Source organism: Microtus ochrogaster, unplaced genomic scaffold (assembly GCF_000317375.1).
Source record: "Microtus ochrogaster isolate Prairie Vole_2 unplaced genomic scaffold, MicOch1.0 UNK53, whole genome shotgun sequence".
Lineage (NCBI taxonomy): Eukaryota > Metazoa > Chordata > Mammalia > Rodentia > Cricetidae > Microtus > Microtus ochrogaster.
Window position 1 is genome coordinate 2369578 of NW_004949151.1, and position 15593 is coordinate 2385170.

Here is a 15593-nt window from a genome sequence, read left to right on the forward strand (position 1 = left end):
GGTGTTACATACCTACAGTCTCCAGACTGTTTACGCTGTAACGTATAAGCATGTGCCGAGTGCTGCAGTGGTCTGCGGTGTTACACACCTACAGTTCCAGGACTAAAGCTACGGGTGAGCATGACTGTTACCTCGTGTCTCAACAGCACTGATGCACTTTCTGAGAATCGTGAATCCCATTGTATCCAGCTGTGCACCTAAAAGGAACAGGCATAAAATGTTAAAGGATGAGTAGTTACTGTTTCTTTCCCTTTTAAAATAAAGAAAACAAATTTAAGGTAATGGCACTTTTGCTTCATTGTCTGAAAACTGCTGAAGGCTGTGCATTGCCCATAGAAATGGCATCACTGGAAAATGTATTTGTTTGTAGAAGCCTCCATGCTGAAAATCAAGATGTCCAATTTTTATAATTCAACTTGCAATATAAAATATGTTAATAAATACAGAATATTTTAAACAGTAAAAAAAAAAAATAATACCAATCTCTAAAGGAGGCTACATAGAAATAATCTCCATATTTTGCTAAAACTCCTAGGAGTAGCTCAGTTAGAGAAAACTCGAAATACGAATGAAGGCTTTTCAATGTGAATCTGAGCTTCTGATTAACAAGGGAAAGTTCTGTTAAATGCTTCCTGGGCAATGAGCATTCTGATAATTTTCACTGGACATCAAGCTTTTTTAATGATGTTATTATTTTCATAATTTGTGTTTAAAATAGATGATTCATGTGATGTATTCAGAGGCCAATTTGAAAATGCAATTTTATTCTTTTTCTAGTATAAATGTTTGCTTATGACCAAGCTGGCATATATTTGTAGATTTTGCTTTTGTTTTGAAACATCAATGAAAAATAGCAGCACTCCAGCCCCTGCAGCCAGGCCTAAGGGACCGCAGCGTTAACACAGCTTCCTGGGGATTTATAATCTATAACACTACGCTTAAAGTGAATTTTTTGTTTGTTAGTTTGTTTTTTGTTTTTCGAGACAGACTTTCTCTGTAGCCCTGGTTGTTCTGGAACTCTCTCTGGGGACCAGGTTGTCTCAAACTCAGAGATCCACCTGCCTCTGCCTCCTGGGTGCTGGAATTAAAGGGATGAGGCACCACTGCCCAGCTTTCAAGTGAATTTTAATAGTTAAAATTGAACAGCTGTGTCCAGAATCCACTACTGATAACACTTTATAAAACACAAGTTATCTCTTCCTGCTTTGCAAACCATTTCCAGGAGGTTTATTTACAGTTTTTTAGGGTAAACAAGAAAGGACAGAGACAAAGGGGAAAGGCCAGAAGGAGGGACACACGAAGAAGGGCTGGAAGACATCAGTACAGGAAAGAGGAAAAACACGCTCCCCTGCAGGAGCACCTGTCAACGTCCAGTACCAGGCTATAGATCTCTAGTCTTCAAATCAAGAATTAGCAGAACTGATCACAACTGTTTCTATTACACAGTCTATGGCTTTGCTAAGTGCAGCCTTAATTCCACCAAATCTACCAAAAGTGAGTACAAAGCGAGTGTGCCAAACTGTGCCGGTTTTTTTGTCTCCTATCGGTACTCCCTGAGTACAGAGGTGGGGGACACTTTGTTTTCCCTGGCGCGCATCCTGGCCATGCAGTACGTGAACAGCTCAGCACGTCCTTGCCACTGCTATTTTCCAAAGTTTAAGAGTATATGCCGTATATAGCAAACACTCAGAGGCTGCAAGACTAGAAGCTGTTAAGGGCTGACAGGAATAAATACCTGGGTTGTCAAAAATAAACCAAAGCAAGAAAATTAAAGCCACAGGTTTATGAAAGAAGAGTTCTCAGTCCTGACTGCCTGCCAGAATCACAAGACTGCCAGAAACGCCATCCGGCACAGAACCACAGTCCAAAGGACCACAGCCTCCACAGAACCACGGGCTCCACGGAACCATGGCCTTCACAGAACCATGGCCTCCACAGAACCACAGTCTACAGAACCACGGGCTCCACAGAACCACAGTCTACAGAACCACGGGCTACACAGAACCACGGGCTGCACAGAACCACAGTCCATAGTACCACGGGCTGCACAGAACCATGTGCTCCACAGAACCACGGGCTGCACAGAACCATGTGCTCCACAGAACCACGGGCTCCATGGAACCAGGGGCTCCACAGAACCAGGGGCTGCACAGAACCACGGGGTGCACAGAACCACAGCCTGCACAGAACCACAGGCTGCACAGAACCACGGGCTGCACAGAAACACTGCTGTATATAATAAGTGCTCACATAAGAAAATCTGCCCAGTAACTGGGGGTTCACCATCCAGCTGGGGCCACTCTTATTATGTATTACTCACTGTGGCCAAGGATTACTGTTTCAAATATCTGAAATAATTCTTCTTACATTCACCTTAACATTTTTCTCCCTTTTTCTTGCTCACTGAACACGGCTGCCGTGCGCTACAGCATTAGGGCCTTTGCAGCACCCAGCTCCTCTCAACCAAACATCACCATGTTCCAGGACTCCATCATTTCTACTGAGAGTGACAAGCGGCAGGATGAGGAGGCCTGGAAGCAGAGGGCCAAGGAGCAGCCTCTTCCACAGGTTCCTGAAGCTTCCATCAGAAGCTTTCTCAGCACCATTCACAACCGTAGACCTAAACTAGGAAAAGACAGGAGGGGAGCTCACAGTAACGCTCGGGTGGGCAATGAGGGCTGCCCGTGAGCTTTAAAAAGGTGCAGACTGAGCCCCAGGAACTGCTTGGGGTTGGTGATATCAGGAGAAGTGAACACTTACCTCCTTCTGGTCTTGGAATGATGGCTTTATTACAAGTATGGATGAGCTAGTAAAACAAAGAAAGAGAGAACACTTTCAGCAAATCAAGTCAAGGAAGAACATGCAAATTTTCAATTTTACCAACTTAATATTAGATAATGTAGCACATGAAATACACAATTGGTCTCCACCCCTGCTTTACAGAACAGAGTTCCCGCACTCCTGGAACTTCGTGACAGAAATGTTTTGCTATTCAGGAGCCCTTTGGGACAGCTCTAAATTTGTGCTAAATAAGCAGCTTGGGAAACGAAACCTGTGTAGCATAAGGATGAACTAGACAGTCCACGGGAGAAAAAACTTCACATTGGGCCTCATCCCGACTCTGTAAGAGCAACAAGCTTTGATGCCCCACCCCCGCTGAGAGTGCATCCCACGCTGGGGTGGTGGCCCTCCTGCAGGGGCATGGCATTCTTCACCACCCACCCGCACTGCACACCCAGCCCTATGCACGGCTTCAGCATGCCCTCTCTGGGGTTGTGTTCACCAATTACCACACCCAATTTATACCACAGTGTGCTACAAAGACCAGGACTTGTCACTGGCAGAACTGAAACAGAGGTGACCTAGATGCAAATGCCCAACTTGTAAGATCTGCCACCAACACTCCAGACAGCAGTGCCAGAGTTGAAATAAGTTAGGACATCCGGTTTAAGTCAGAACTAGTCAATGTGGGGAAGCCCTGTGTGGAGTCTGCACGAGACTGCAGGGGCGCTGTGCTGTCCATGGCTAATGACGTGCTAGTGTGCATGCATATGCAGAAGCAACGCATGCAGGACTTTTCTCGGTTTGCTTCTCTCTAAAGAAGCATGCCAGACTGACAAAAACAAAAAACAAAAAAAAACAAAAAAAAAAAACGACAGGGTCTGTAGTCCTTAAGGAACTTGTCACAAGTCTGTGTAAATGGGAAACTCTCCACCTTACAGACAGGTTGACTAACTGATACATTCCAACCAAAGATATCTAGCTCACTGTTTCCTGACTGCTCCTGAATTTCACAAGAGTAGGAGATAATCCATGCCCATGTTTAAGCAAATAAATCTGCACTAGCATGGCAGTCATCCAGCTTCTCAGAGTCCTAGCACTAACTACTTGCAAGGCATACAACATCCATAAATGTATGCTACACGTTACAGTCCCCATACAATGTATCACTGAACAGTCTTCTTACAGTCCTGCTGTGGTCTGGTAGGAGAAGCCAACCTGATCATGATCTCATGACTAAACCAAACTGGAAGCCCATTTATCTCAAAAACTCAACCATGGATATTTGTGCTACGAAAGCTCACTGTCTAAAGTACTTCTGGGAAAATCATCACAGCTAATGAAGTGTCTTTACCACAAAGGATAAAGAAACAGCATAACTACATCCCAATACTACCAAAACTCTTTTAATTTTGGAGAGAGGATCATTCTCTGTAGCCCCAGCTGTCCCAAAACTCTTTATATAAGTCAGGCTGGCCTGTAACTCAGAGATCTACCTGTCTCTGCCTCCCAAGTATTGGGATTAAAGGAATGTACCACCATGCCTGGCTTCAAAACTCTTTTTAAAACATATATATATTATATATCTGTGTGTAGGTATGTGTGAGAGTCTCGGGCTGTGGAAGCCAGACATATTTGACCCTCTGCAGCTGGAGTTGCAGTGGTTACCAGCAGCTCAACATGAGTGCTGGGACCTCTGTGGGTCCTCTGCTGCAGAGCAGTGAGCACTCTCAACCACTGAAGCACCTCCATCAAAACTCCAGCTAAAACTCTAAGAACTAATTAAGTATGAACAGAACGAGAGGCGTGGGCAGTCCAACGAAAGAACACTTGCTCAGCACGGTGAGACCCTGAATTCCAGACTTAGTACAAAAATAAAAAAGTCAGAAACAAAAAGATGGAGCCTGATTCAGGCTCAGATATGGTGACTCCGGGTAGTTCTGACAGGGTGAAACAGTCTCTTTAGAACACAGCAGCTAGGCTGTCACTCTCAGACACACTACCAAGTGGCCTCTCATTCCCTGTACTTCCGAGAACACATTTGCAGCTGGGCTCACAGCCAGCCTAAGCAGTACCGTGTTAGCTCCTAAGGAGGCTCTGTTCTGAAGCCTCTTCCTTACTGAACCCCTCTTCCATCTTCAAATCACCCTCTACCCTAAATCTTCAAAATTGTCTGGTGCTTCCTGCTTACTTTGAATCCTAACACTTTACATGTTATGCTGAATGTCAATCTGTGTTTTTTTCCTAAAGTTGTCTCCGCTAAACCCCCAACTCAGTACATGACCTGTCAATTCTGAGCCCCAAATGCCAGCAGCACTCAGAAAATAAGGCAGTGCTGGAACCAAGTGCCAACAGAGGTCAGGTTCCCTGGGACCCATGTTGCACCCTTTAGTCCATTCCTTGAAACCGTAGCCATACAGAGGCCCAGTCTCTAAGGTTACTCCATGCTGCAAAGCAAAACCATCGTATTAAGTATCAGGCCCATGTGGGGAGTGGTCGCTAATGCTGCCATGTACTTACTATCCCGTCTAAAATACACGGCAAGCATTTAATGTACTTGCCACCCCCCCCAAAAAGAAATCTGGTAAAACTGGTAAAATAGAAATTGAAAGTTTTGCTGGCTTCAAAGCAAAGTCAAGGTCTGGAGAGATGGCTCAGCGGTTAAGAGCATTGCCTGCTCTTCCAAAGGTCCTGAGTTCAATTCCCAGCAACCACATAGTGGCTCACAACCATCTGAAATGAGGTCTGGTGCCCTCTTCTGGCCTTCAGGCATACACGCAGAAAGAATACTGTGTACATAATAAACAAACAAACAAATAAATAAATAAATAAATAAATATTTTAAAAAAGAGCAAAGTCAATCAGAACGGTAAAGTTAAGGAAGGTCAGAACTGAATTCGAACAATGTCCCAACCATGGGTGTTCTGCAGCTGCCCCAAGCTAATCTACTAGAGAGTTGCATGGTTTCCAGATGAGTTTAAATAGCAGTTCCAGCAAAGAGCTGTTCTCAAAAATAGCTTAGAAATGAGCCAAGTTGGCTGTCCGGGATTTGAAATAAAGCTCTGATATTCTTACAGCTTCTTTTCCACCCAGGGCCTCCAGCCACTGTTTCCTTTCTTCCTCTGAAAACGCCTGCATGGTCAAGGGGACGCCAGGCCTGGAAGACAACAGGAAAACATCAGGGCACCCGACATCAACACAAAACCCCCTCTTCTGTTTCCAGACACTTGACACAGGGTTTAAATGTTTTCATTAATTTCAACTACAATAAAAAAATAATGTAAAATCTGTTATCTAGACAATTTTTATACATGAATACATTATTACACAACCACTGCTATGACTCCCCTCCAGAATACAGGGTGGGGTGTCCTTTCTATGGAGTTCAAACCGGTCCTGAATTCAATATATTGCTATCCCTGCCTCCTGAGTGCAGGGATTACAGGTATATGTGACCCTGCTGTGCCAGGCCACCAGATCTTTTGATCTTGCAAAACTAAGTCTCTGTATGCCACCACTGATTTCCTACCTACTCCCACACCCCGGGGCAACTTCCACTGCATACATACATGTCTGTCTCTATAAATCAGGTTAATCTGCGTGGTGCAGGAAAGGAAATCACATCCTATTCATAGTTTCTGTCCAGTTTTTTTTTTTCACTTACACAAGGGTCACCCAAGTCACAACGTAAGTCGAATCTTCTTCCTTTTTAAGGTTCATACTTTATTATACATATTGTGTATGATGTTCCCAACCCTAATTTTTATCAAGGATATATAAATTAATACATAATCATAACACACCTAGGAGAACGGCCAGAGTCGAAAGCACTACGAACACCAACTAGTGGTGAGGATGTGGAATGAAGGAACGCTTACCCAGCACTACCAGTGACGGAAGCTGGTGCAACAACCTAAGCCAGCTTGGTGGCTTCCTACAGATACGAACACTCTCTGGCCATTAGGACCCAACCAGACAATTCTTAGTATATTCTGTATACAGAGTTATCAAGATTTATGTCCCATAGAAACCTGCACAAGATTTATCCACATCTGTTCCACGTGGGAAGTCATCAAGACATGCTTCAGTGGCTTAGGGTACAGCCACACAGTGGCTTCCTCGGTACTAAGAGAAACACACAATCAAGACACAAAAATGCGCAGCGAGTTCATTATTACTTTTGACAGAAGTCCACAGGAGAGCATCACATGGTTTGCAGTTTCAAGATCAAACCTGGAAAAGGCTGAACTACAGCAGTAATTAAAACATCACAGACACACTAGAGGGCAGCACAGATGGAGGCACACAAAGGAAAAGATCAGGGATCAGAAAACTCCAGAAGAGTTTCCGCACACTAGGGTCAACAGCATCACGAGTGAGAAACCCTGCTGCTCCAGGGATCTTCCAAAGAGAGATGAGTCCCTGGCAAAAGCCAACAGTAAATTCTCAGCCCAGAGCCAGGCAGTGGTGGTGCATACTTTTAATCCCAGCACTTGAAAGGGAGAGGCAGGCAGATCTCTGTGAGTTCGAGGCCAGTCTGGTCTACAAGAGCTAGTTCCAGGACAGGCTCCGAAACTACAGAAAATCCCTGTCTCAAAAAACAAAACAAAACAAATTCTCAGCCCACAGCAGCAACTCTGTAAACTACAAAATCTGTGAGTTCTAGAAATAAAGCACAAATAATGAAAAAAATGAAGTTTAGTGGCTGTATAGGACAATAACGCAAGTATAAGGATATTTAAGTAAATTAAAATATTAAAGCAAGGTTCACACCCTAGACATCGCCCAAGGAAACAGCACTGCAGGCTCTGCAGAAGCTATGGTGACAGCATTGAGGTGGCACACACCTTTAATCCCAGCACTTGGGAGGCAGAGTTAGGTGGATCTCTGTGAGTTCGAGACCAGCCTGGTCTACAAGAGCTAGTTCCAGGACAGGCTCCAAAACCACAGAGAAACCCTGTCTCGAAAAACCAAAAAATAAAATAAATTAAAAAAAAAGAGTCAGGACTGAAGCAAAGGTCAATCATGGGTCAGAGCTGGTTTACTGGCTGACCTGAGGACACAACTGCTCTCTTACTGAACAATTCTCTCCGATGACCACGCACTACACCCGAGCCCCACTCCTCCGTCACACTGATTCTTCGTAAATACTGAGGCAACAGAACCAATTTCATAAAAGAGAAAATGAATCAGCTAAAAGAGAACACGCTGTCAAGACATTATTCATTGTCTACTTTGACCCACTGTGACGGAAAACAAGGTTGGAACTGTGAGGACACACACGCACACACACACGCATGCACACACATACACGCACGCACATACACACATGCACGCACACACATACACGCACGCACACACACACGCACACACGCACGCACGCACACACACACATGCACGCACACACATACACACACGCACGCACGCATACACACACGCACGCACGCACACACATACATACACGCACGCACGCATACACACACGCACACACATACACACATGCACGCACAACTTGAACAAGTACCTGCACTTAAACATCTCCACCTATTCCCATCACACACTCAGCAAGGAGCCGCAGCAGCACGAGTGTGCAGCCTGCACAGCAGCCGAGCCCTGCTCAAGTCCTTAAGAACAGTTTGACACAAGTGCGCATCGGCTCTCCCGAAGGCCCTGGTGTGAGAAGCAGTCTAAGAAAGCTAAGTCTTACTGTGTGATGGTGATATCGACTGACAATTTGACAAGGTCTACAGACACCAAAGAAAAGAGTCTCTGGACATGCCTGTGAAGGATTACTATTCTTGGCCTGAGTTGGGAACTAAATACTACTAGCACTATTCCCAGGGCTGGGCCTGGTGGCGCACGCCTTTAATCCCAGCACTCGGGAGGCAGAGACAGGCGGATCTCTGAGTTCGAGGCCAGCCTGGTCTGCAGAGCGAGTTCCAGAGCTACAGGGAAAACCCTGGTTAAAAAAGAAAAACACAAGCTGTTAAGGACTGGATCCCTGGCTGCTAGGTTCCTCTGCTGCCGGTGCCAATAAGCCAAATCAAATCGAATTAATAAAACCAGGTTTAAAAAGAAAGCAAAGCAACTCCTGGGTGACCCTTGGGAAGGCAGGGGAGGAATCACATGGCAAGTAACGAGAGTGTTGCAGTTTGGATCACCAAGAGAGCTTACAAACTATGAGTGATTTTCAGAAATTATTGGGAGGCATTAAATGACTGAAACCCTATTTAAAATTCCCTAGGGGAGATGTGAAGCCCCTCAGTGAAATTTGTAAGGGGATTAGTGATCCCAATTCCCCTGACATCTTACAGATACTAGCTCAGGTGGACTATGCAATAAAGAACCAGCAGTACATTCATTTCAAAATAATGATTCTTGGGCAACTGCATTTGCTCAATTTCTAGGCCAAATTGATAATCATCTTCCAGCTGATTGATTGCCACAATTTGTGCAACTGCATTCATTTCTTTATTTTTCCTAAAATTGTAATGCAAGATCCCTTAAAGGATGCTGTGTTAATTTTTAGATGGTTCTTCCAATGGAAGAGCAGCATGTGTTGCTGACTGTAAAGGGTATGTGGTGAGCAGTTGAGCAGCGAGCTTTCATTGTGGTGCTCCAGCTTTCTGCAAACAGTGCATTTAATTTATATACCGGCAGTCATTACATTTTTAGAACTCTGTAGGTCATAGAAACGGTCCTCTGCATTGGAATTAGTAATAGTAAAGTTAGAATATTGTTCCAGCAAATTCAAGATGCCATTCATCTAAGAAAACTGCCAAGCTTAGTGGGTCATATCAGAGCACATTCAAATCTTCCTGGTCTATTGGCTGAAGGTAATGTTTTAGTTAATAAATTGACTCAACTGATCACTTTATCTCAAGTTGAGCTTGAACAGCGATCACATCATCAAAATAGTAAAAGTTTAAGAAAATAGTTTGGTTTGACAAGAGAAATTAATCATCAGATTATTAAGCAATGTGACATATGCCCACAATATTTACCTGTCCGTCATCTAGGAGTAAATCCTCCAGGCCTGCTTCCTAATCATTTATGGCAAAGGAATGTTAACCAGATTGCAAAATTTGGAAAATTAAGATATGTGCATGTGACATATCTTGTGATACATATTCAGGTTTCTTGACGGCCACTGCACAAACTGGAGAAGCCACCAAACACGTGATAACTCACTGCTTAAACTGTTTCTCATATATGGGAATTCCTAAAATTATAAAGATGGATAATGGCTCTGGATATATTAGTAAAACATTTCAGCAATTTTGTTCCTAGTGGAGTATTGAACATAAAGCAGGAACTCCTTATAATCCTCAAGGACAAGGAATTGTGAAGCGTGCCCATGGCTCCCTGCAAACACAACTCCAAAAGATAAAAAGGGGGAGCTATACCCTCAGTCTTCACATCATGCCCTTCTAATTCTTAATTTCTTGAACGTGGGTGTCCGTGAACTATGTGCCACTCACAGATTTTGGCATGGTGGCACCAGAGCGACCTTCACCAAAGCAAAAGGGAAAAACCCTTGTACTGGATTATGGAAAGGATCCAATCATGTTTTAATATAGGTCGAAGGCATGTTTGTGTTTTTTCCACAGGAGAGGAATGAAGGTCAACTGTTCCCTGAATGTTTGGTCTGGTGTGTGGAACAAAGGAGGACCAGCTCCGATGACATCCTGGATGCTGAGGCTCCCTTGCCAGGAGAACTGAGGTGAGACTGGGCCTGTGTTCCTGACCCTCTGGTGTAGTCTCAGAGAGGAAGGAGATCACGGTGGTGGGAGACTGCTGGGCCTGTGTTCCTGATCCTCTGATGTTGTCTAAGACGGCAATAAGAACACGGTGATGGGAGAATGCTGAGCCTATGTTCCTCTGGTGTCGTCATGCTGAAGTCTCAGAAGGGAAGGAGATTACGGTGATGGTTGATGATTCCTGCCTTCCTGATAGTCCTATCTACTCTGGAGCCAGCCCAAGGAAGCTGACTGAATATCTGGCCATGTGTCTACAAATATCATGGGACGCAGAAGTTAACTTTGCCAGGATGGTGTTCAGTCTGCTGTTGAAACAGAGGACCTGAGAACTGGGACCTCAAATTTCCCCTCTGGGGGAAAGAGACTTGATAAAGCAATAGAACATTATTATGGAGGCCACGTATGACTGAAGTCCCTCTTCAGAAAATGAAGAGAAGTAGCATAAAAGTTTTTGCCACTACTCAAGGGCTGGAACGGTTCAAGCATTATCTTTGGCAGTTGGTAGCAGCAATGCAATTAGACAATAGAAGATGAAAAAGACTTTATAGTTCACGTTATCATCACAGAAACTTCTCGTTTTTTTTTATTAGAACAAAATTATGAGAATTGTGCTCGACAAATTGTGTATTTATTGTTAATTTTCATACTAGAGCCTGTTAATGTTGGTAACTGCTTTGGTCACTATGAAGATATTACTGGTTAGAAAACAGTTAGAGCTTATCTGAGAAAAATTTGATATAATGTCAATGAATCCTTAGTTTGATATGTTTAATATAAGACAAATTAGACAGATTATGATGCAGATAAAAACTGTTAAAGACATCCTAGACCAATTTAAATAGGCCATCCCATCCTGGTCATCCTTACTCCTTTGTTAGGAGACAGTGACAGTAGGAGCATGCGTATCAAAGCATTTTCTGCTTGCCTAGTATGATTATCTAGGTATTTGTGAACTCTCTCAATGGAAAGGTGGCTCAGAGGTGCATGGCACCTAGCTATGCATTCTTCCCTAACCCTTTGTAACCAAAGGCTGGTAATCAATGACGGAAAAGATCTTCTTCCCTCTGGGCAACCTAAGATAGGACATGCATGAAAGAACGTATGTACCAACGATGGGTAAGTCTGGAAGATGGGAGAAGAAAACTCAGACAGGAACAGTCATCTGTCCTGCAGCAGAAGCAGGTTTTGATAAATAAATTTTAAAAGGGGAAATATGTTGGAGCCCACAGATGTGGACTCATTCTGCCTTGACCAAAGGTCAGAGCATTCATTTTCTCTAGTAAGACTAGCCAGCGAGCCTAAACCATTTAAGTGTCTCCATTCCCTCCTACCCTGCAATTTGCTAACAGTCCAGGGCTTTCATCAGGTTTTACTCCTGCCCCATCGTTTCTCCCTCAGAATCAGTTAACAGTTACCACTCTACTGGACACATAACACGAGCACTCTCACTACTACCCAAGCCAACTGCACAGACTTCTGGAAGTAACGTGCTCGAACACTCTGGATCTAAAGAACACAGCTGCACCATGCAGACTCAAGCCACTGGCGAGCAAGCCTTCCCTACCACCTACTGCTTCAGAGTCTCAGGAGAACACCACACCGATCACACCAAGCACCAAATTCAAAGCAACACAAGAAGCATCTGGAAACAGAAGCTGGATGTGTGGACGTGATGTGCCAGGGAACCGTCAGAGGGGTCATCACCTCTCAGGCTGACGTGAGGGGTGGGGATGGCCCAGTACGACACAGCGCATGGCAAGCATGCAGGAACAGAGTCAACAAGCTGTTGCAGGGTGGTAGGGTAAGTACCCTTCCAGAAGAAAGTTACATCTCCTGACATCTTACTGAACCAAACAACTATGTTAAAGTCTATTTCTACAACCAAAAATGAGTGGTCCCACCATTTCACAGCCCTTGGTATCTGAAATGTGGCTGGCATGAGGAAGATCATGTTTAGAGTCATTTTAAAGCCTTTATGGCAATGGGCGCCTTTTTTCTGGCAGCTGTGTTCCGTGTTTGTTCGTGCTTTGAAGCTTTTCTGTGACACAATTCACACTGTAAACCTGATTCGCTATAGGTAAAGGTCTTCAGACTTGTGTAAACATCACCAAAGTCAATGTTAAGACATGCTGATCATGCATGAGGAGAAGGTCTGCCTCTAGCAGCCATCACTCCCATTTCTGTGCAACCCCTGGACCTAGGCAGCTCCTCCTCTGCTCTGTATCCAAACAGACTTACATGCTCCAGACATGTGCCCACATGGAATTACACGATATATGCTATTTTATGGCTGGCTTCTCTTACTCAAAACGGTTTCAAGGTTTGTTCCAAATATTCCATCATGTACTCAATGTATATTTACTTTTAATCTGACACCACTGTTCATGTTAAGAATGCACCATGTTTATTTGCCCACTCATCAACATATAAACGTTCAAGCAATTCCTACTTTGGTGATCTTATTAATAATGCTTTCATGAATAACCATTCAATTGATTTGTGTGGATATATTTTTTACTATACTCAGATATATGTATATACACCTGTAACTACATGTACATATACAAATACAAATGTAAAATTTCTGAGTCAGGTGGCAACATGACACTCTACCTCTTGAGGAGCTGCCCAGCTGTTTCCCATCTTGGAGTATGAGGCTCCCATTGCCCACACCCCCAACAGCACTTGCTACTGCCACGTTAATACAGCTGTCCCAGTGGGTATCAAGTGCTACCTCACTGTGGTTTAGACTTGCATTTCCCTAGTAACTAATCATGTTTTTTGTGCTTATATGCACATGGCACATGTGTATTTTCCTCAAAAACATCTTTTACCCACTTTCAAATGTTATGTTGTTAATTACTGAGTTCTAAGAATTCTATTATTTTCTACTTTTTTGGTATTTTTAATGGTCTTTTAGCACATGCTCTTAAATGTTTCCCTATCAAAGAAAATATCCAAAGTTGCCTTTTTGTGAATTGAGGGAGAAAAAAAAACATATATATCTGCCTAGAGAAAGGATACAGTAAGAATGGCCTATTGATGTCTACACAGCTCCCTACTGCTCACTGCCCTCTTAGTTCTCAGTAGCAAGGCATCTGAGCATCAATACATGATTCAACCTCAAGATGCAAATGTGCCCTACAAGCCTAGCTGTGACTGTCTGAACGCTGATGGGCCAGTGTGAGAAACCTCTGGCAATGTTTATAACTGTCAGGAAAATGGGAGGAGGTACAGCAAGCCTGAGCTACCTGAGAAACTGAGACAGGCCCAAAGAAGCAGGATCTAACACAAAATGTTAGCATCGGCTCTGACCTGGCTGCCTAGACAAGCTAACACTACTTAGAGCCATGCCAATGCTTCCCAAACCTAACAAACCTAACCAACCCTGACCTGAACTAAATACCAAAGTTACAGGGAAGCCCTTGACCCCTAGGCTAGAAGAGCAGAAGTCTGCCCAGGCACCTAAATCTCACCCACAATGTCACTTCCTTTAACATTCAAAATACCAAACAGCAAAACTGATACTTGGAAAGAAGGCAAGATTTAGATTAAAAGCAAACAATCAACTATGAAGTTGCTATTCAAAAGATCCCAGGAGGAACTGTGTAGAAACCCATTCACAATGGCCACTCACTCTAAAACAGGCTACGCCTGGGCTCGAGGAGCAGCAGCAGGTGCAGAAGAGAGGCTGCTGACTGCCGGGTGCTCCACTGAACCTAATCCCAGTTCTGTATGCTCTGAAGAGCAACACAATGTGAGCTCCTGCAGCGCAAACCTGGTGACTGTCCTCTGCCTGGTTCTGCTAGGTGAGAGAGGACCCGCTCTCATGGCATGCATAGTCTAGCAAAGGGAAGTGATTTCCCTTCCTGTGGTTTCCAGTAGTCTCCTGGGCCAGAATCAGGGGAATAAACAAAGCCTAGGCCCATCACATTTGAAATTCTAAGTCATACTTTGAGGACTTCAGAACTACAGACAGGAAGTGAAATGGCTGGGCAGAGAAAGGAAGTGATAAGGCAGGAGGAAACAGAAACTCAGTCCCTTTTTGGCTGGAAAGTTGAGAGGTAAGATGGCTGTGGTCTGGCTCCTTCTGCTCTCTGATCTCTCAGCATTTTACCCTATATCTAACTCTAGGCTTTTATTATTAAGACCTGTTAGAACTCGTGCTACAATCTAGAATGAACTACAATCCAGAAATAGAGGGCACACCTGTCAGATTTTTTTACTTGATTTGAAAGTGGGTGAATCCACTTCTAGTCCAGACCTTTGGGACAGGAAGACATACATCTGATCCAGATCTGGAGGCGGGATTGCACACCTTTAATCTGGGCCACACCTTCTTCTGGAAGTCTATATAAGGACACAGAAAAAGGCAGATTTTGCCTTGCTAACACATCCATTTCTTCACTGGCACCAGAGTCGACTTCTTCAGGGTTCCAGCACACACTGAAGGGCAGCGGAGACACCCAGCCTTGTGGGCTGAGCAGCTACTACATTCTAGGACTTTCCGTTCACAGAAGCCACTGTTGGATTAGCTGGGAGTGCATCCTGAAAGTCATTCCAACAAATCCTAGAGAACCTTGACTAACACAGGGAGGGACAACCAGAGTTCGGGAAGATGGGAGCAATGGCTGGAGTTGGTAAAGAGCAGGGTCATAACTGGCACAGGCACACATGCCTGGAATCCAAGCTCTTAGGAAGTAAAGGCAAGAGAAAATAGTAGGTCAAAGTCCAATGGGGTTACATGAAGGGAGGAAGAAAGGGGGAGGAGAGGAAAGGAAGAAGGAAGGAAGGGAGGAAGAAGGAAGGGAGGGGAGGGGGCAAACAGGAGTTCTGGGTCTTAACATACACCAGGTACTGATGTGAACCCAGCAGAGAACAGCAGTTCAAGGAACGGGACATGTTGTCAGTTAGAACACTCTCTTCCGTGCTGCTTTCATGTGTTAATGTCAACTGTATTTCAAAAGAAGACGGTCTTATAAAAATTAACAAACCACCAGGGCAGGTTTCCTGTAAATTCCAATTCTTCATCTATTTTAAAGTTATTATCCT

General features: G+C 44.1%; 1 protein-coding gene across 1 annotated transcript in view; it reads right to left on the minus strand.

Moving 5' to 3' along the window:
* The window catches only part of Arhgap10 (Rho GTPase activating protein 10), a 198797-nt gene that overhangs the window by 142172 nt on the left and 41032 nt on the right, over nucleotides 1-15593 (minus strand). The window contains exons 10-12 of the mRNA XM_005369579.3: nucleotides 5857-5938; nucleotides 2761-2806; nucleotides 132-197 (exon numbers count right to left, since the gene is read on the minus strand). Coding sequence (XP_005369636.3) covers nucleotides 132-197; nucleotides 2761-2806; nucleotides 5857-5938 — 194 coding nt within the window. The remainder of the gene's footprint in view (nucleotides 1-131; nucleotides 198-2760; nucleotides 2807-5856; nucleotides 5939-15593) is intronic.